Source organism: Hipposideros armiger, unplaced genomic scaffold (assembly GCF_001890085.2).
Source record: "Hipposideros armiger isolate ML-2016 unplaced genomic scaffold, ASM189008v1 scaffold_558, whole genome shotgun sequence".
Lineage (NCBI taxonomy): Eukaryota > Metazoa > Chordata > Mammalia > Chiroptera > Hipposideridae > Hipposideros > Hipposideros armiger.
This window is the reverse complement of record NW_017731908.1, coordinates 35115-38742: the sequence shown is the minus strand read 5'-3', so window position 1 is coordinate 38742 and position 3628 is coordinate 35115. Positions and strand designations below refer to the sequence as shown.

General features: G+C 37.3%; 1 protein-coding gene across 1 annotated transcript in view; it reads left to right on the top strand.

Moving 5' to 3' along the window:
- Nucleotides 1-3628, top strand: part of FSD1L (fibronectin type III and SPRY domain containing 1 like) — a 64269-nt gene that overhangs the window by 48759 nt on the left and 11882 nt on the right. Inside the window, exon 13 of the mRNA XM_019623685.1 lies at nucleotides 361-374. Coding sequence (XP_019479230.1) covers nucleotides 361-374 — 14 coding nt within the window. The remainder of the gene's footprint in view (nucleotides 1-360; nucleotides 375-3628) is intronic.

Here is a 3628-nt window from a genome sequence, read left to right as displayed (position 1 = left end):
AGCTGTTGTTCAGCATCTTAGCTGTGGAGGGCAGTGTCACTGGCCCTCATATGTGGGATCCGAACCGGGGCCCTCTGGCGTCCCAAGCTAGTTCTTAACCATTGCGCCACTCGGCCGGCCCCTGAAGAACTTTTTAATGGGAAGCTTATTGTCTTAGAAGGCAGCCTGTTTCATTGTTGGATAGCACTTGGTTAGAAAGTTTTTCTTCAATTGACTCACTTTGTCTCCCAATAACTTCTGAGACTGTTACTCTTAAAATTTATCATCTGAAGAAACAACTATGTTCCCTAGTTCACATTTACATGATAATCCTTATTCGTTTAAAAACTACTAATACTGTTTATCTTGCTGTTTTTTCAGACCATACATTCTCTGTACCATTAGTTGTTTGTCTTACTTAATTTTTCCAAACCCTTATACTCTCCTATGGTTGTATATTATTATTTCTTAAAGATTGTTTCTCAGAGTAGGATGCACAACTTCTGACCATGATAGGACAGTGATTTGGCAGCACAGTTTCTAGCACTGTGACTTAACGACACCGTTGACCAATAATGAGTTTGTAGCCATTGATCTTTTTTTCATGGAGTCCTGTCACATTGTTTTTTCCTCTTATATTAGGCAGTTTAGGGTTGTTTTTTTGTTGTTATAACTCAAATGAATATTACATTTGTCTTTAAATGTCATCTTAATAGATTTGGCCAAGCTTTCCCTCCTGTTAAAATCCTCTAAAAATCAACTTGGTATTTATTTATCTTTTGTAAAATTTCTTTAAGCTTTTCAAAGTATTTGATAAGTATCTTCTCTACAGTCATCTAAATATTTATAAAAATTTTGAAGATGATATATTTATTATTGAACTAAGGAGCACAAGTAATTCCCTAGATGCTTCTCTCCAAGTTGACACTTTTAAGCTAATAAAACCCATTTTTTCCCATTTTAATCAACATTGTGTAACTAATTTATGAGCTATCCACCTAGTTAGACCAAACAAAAAAGGAAAATAGTTTATGTTGGCTTGATTTATTTTTAGTGAGGACATGTCAGTTTTGCTGCATTCTTTTTTACTTAATCACTTTGAATCAGATAAATAATTTTCCTCAAGATAAATGGTAAATTTATTGGCACACATTTTTGTTTTCCTTTTTGAACTACCAGGACAGCGTTTGTATATCATCTTCTGTCCCCTTTCCCATACTTTGTGGTTCCTCAGAGATAGTAGTGAGAAGTATAGTTGTTAGCCTAGAGCATAGGGTATAGGAGGGAGTTGTAATGTAGGATGGGGTCAGATTTGGGGGGTCTTGAAGAATAATAGGCCAGTCTTTTTTAGTAGTTGAGGAAGGAGTGGCTCTGCACATTTTAGAAAACTAGTCATATGATGATAATCTAGTTGTAGAAATACTAGAGAGTAAATGGTTAAATGTGGAAGAGATTGCAAACAGATAGGGTAATAATTTTAAGGAAGCAGCCTTTAAACAATGCTGCAGGACCATGTCTGTTTTCATTATATCCTTATTGCCTGGAAAGTACTTTTTACATAAAAACCCTTAAATGTTCGTTGAGTGATTAGTAGTAACAAGGGCCTGAGCAGTGGGGAATCAAGAAGAATAGATTTGATGGTATGAAAATAGAATTCATAAGATAACTAAATATGGGTTGGAGGAAGAGACAAAGAAGAGTTGGAAATGACTCTGAGGTTCCAGCCAGTGTGATCTAGGGGACAATAGTGTCACCAGTAGGATAGGAAACAGAGTCCTGGGAAAAGCTGAGATGCCAATAGGACGATGTGGCATGTCTGGCAGATATTTGGAAGTGCAGTGCTAAACTCAGAGGAGAAGTAGAGCTGAAGCTAAATATTACAGACAGCATCACAGAGTGGCTACTGAAGATTGCACAAAACAATTAAATATTACTGCTCCGCTCGTACTAACTTTGTGACCATATATAGATTGCTTAATATTTTGAGGTAAAGCACCCAGTGCTCTAACAGTAGGATAAATATTAGTTTCTTTTTTTTCTTCTGGTGGCAGCTGGTTTATTAAGGGAGCACTGCAGAGAGAAAAGAGCCTGGACAAGCATCTACATTTAGAATAGGAGAAAAAGAGGAGATATCCTCAGGGTTATGATACACATGAAGAGAATAGTCATGGGAGAAGAATTTCAAGAAGTGGTAACAGTTGTAAAAGGTCATCAGGTTGGACAGTTAGGTGGTCAAAAAGAATTACTTTAATTGCGTGATCATGTTGAAAAGACAGAGGATTTTTAAAATTAACAAAGCTGAAGCAGTGATAACTACACTATGAGTTAGTATAGAGGCTGAAGTATGAGTGTGGCTTCAAGTAGTTAGAAGACAAGGTTTAATAGAGTAAACCTTAAACAGTAATGGGGTTTGGGTAGAGAGACTGGTTATAGTAAAAATGAAAAAGAAATAGCCTCGATTTTTACCAGACTAAGGAAACCATTTGTTAAATAAGATAAAATAAATAGTTTATAGTTGACTAAGTAGAATACTGCCAGACTATGAAAGGACTATGAAGATCTCGCTGGATTTGGGCTTTTTCTTAAGCACATTTTCTGCTGAATTTCAAATGAGAATTACCAAGTCCAGTCATTATATTGGGTCTTCGGAAAAGTCATGACGTAGTTTGTCTATTTTCCAAAGGTCATTTATTTATATAAATAACAAAGATCAATCAATGATATATTGCCCGTTTTGTTCGATAACCTTTTGCCATCTTTCTGTGAGCTTCATAATTCCTCGTTCATAGAAGGACCTGTCTTTATGCTGATTTACAGCCTCATCTGAATTGAATGTTATACCAAGCAAGGAGTTTTCAAGAGAGCGAAACAAGTGGAAGTCTGACGGCGCAAGGTCAGGCAAATATGGTGGGTGTGTCAACACATCCCATCCAAGTTCCAGTAGTTTTTGACGATGATCAAACTTGTGTGTGGTCTCATGTTGTCGCGATAGAACACAACTCCTTTACAATTAACAAGCTCTGGACATTTCTGGATGATGGATTCATTCAAACTGTCCAATTGCCGACAGTACACATTCGAATTGATTGTTTGGTTCCTTAATAAGAGCTCTAAAAACACGACACCTTTAAAATCTCACCACATTGAGAGCATAACCTTCCTCTGATGAATGTCTGCTTTCGATGTAGTTTGAGGCAAATCATCACATCGGGACCAAGACCGTTTGCACACCACATTGTTGTCAACAATCCACTTCTCATCACCAGTTATCAGTCGCTTCAAAAAGGATCGTTTTCCTCATATTTAATGAGCATATTGCAGATGTTTATACGCGCTGTCAAATGAAATTCTTCGAGTTCATGCGGAACCCAAATATCAAGCTTGCTTATGTATCCCAGCTTCTTCAGGTGGTAATGAACACTTGAATGATGGATGTTCAATGTTTCTGCAATCTCCCGTGTAATATAACGTGGGTTTGACTAGATCAATGCCTTTATTTTGCCGTCATCAACCTCGGTGGGCCTCCCTGACTGAGGAGCGTCGAGATCAAAATCACCAGCATGGAATTTCGTGAACCATCGTTGGCACTGACATTCTTGTAGAGCATTGTCACCATAAACTTTATGCAACTTTTCACAAGCTTGACACG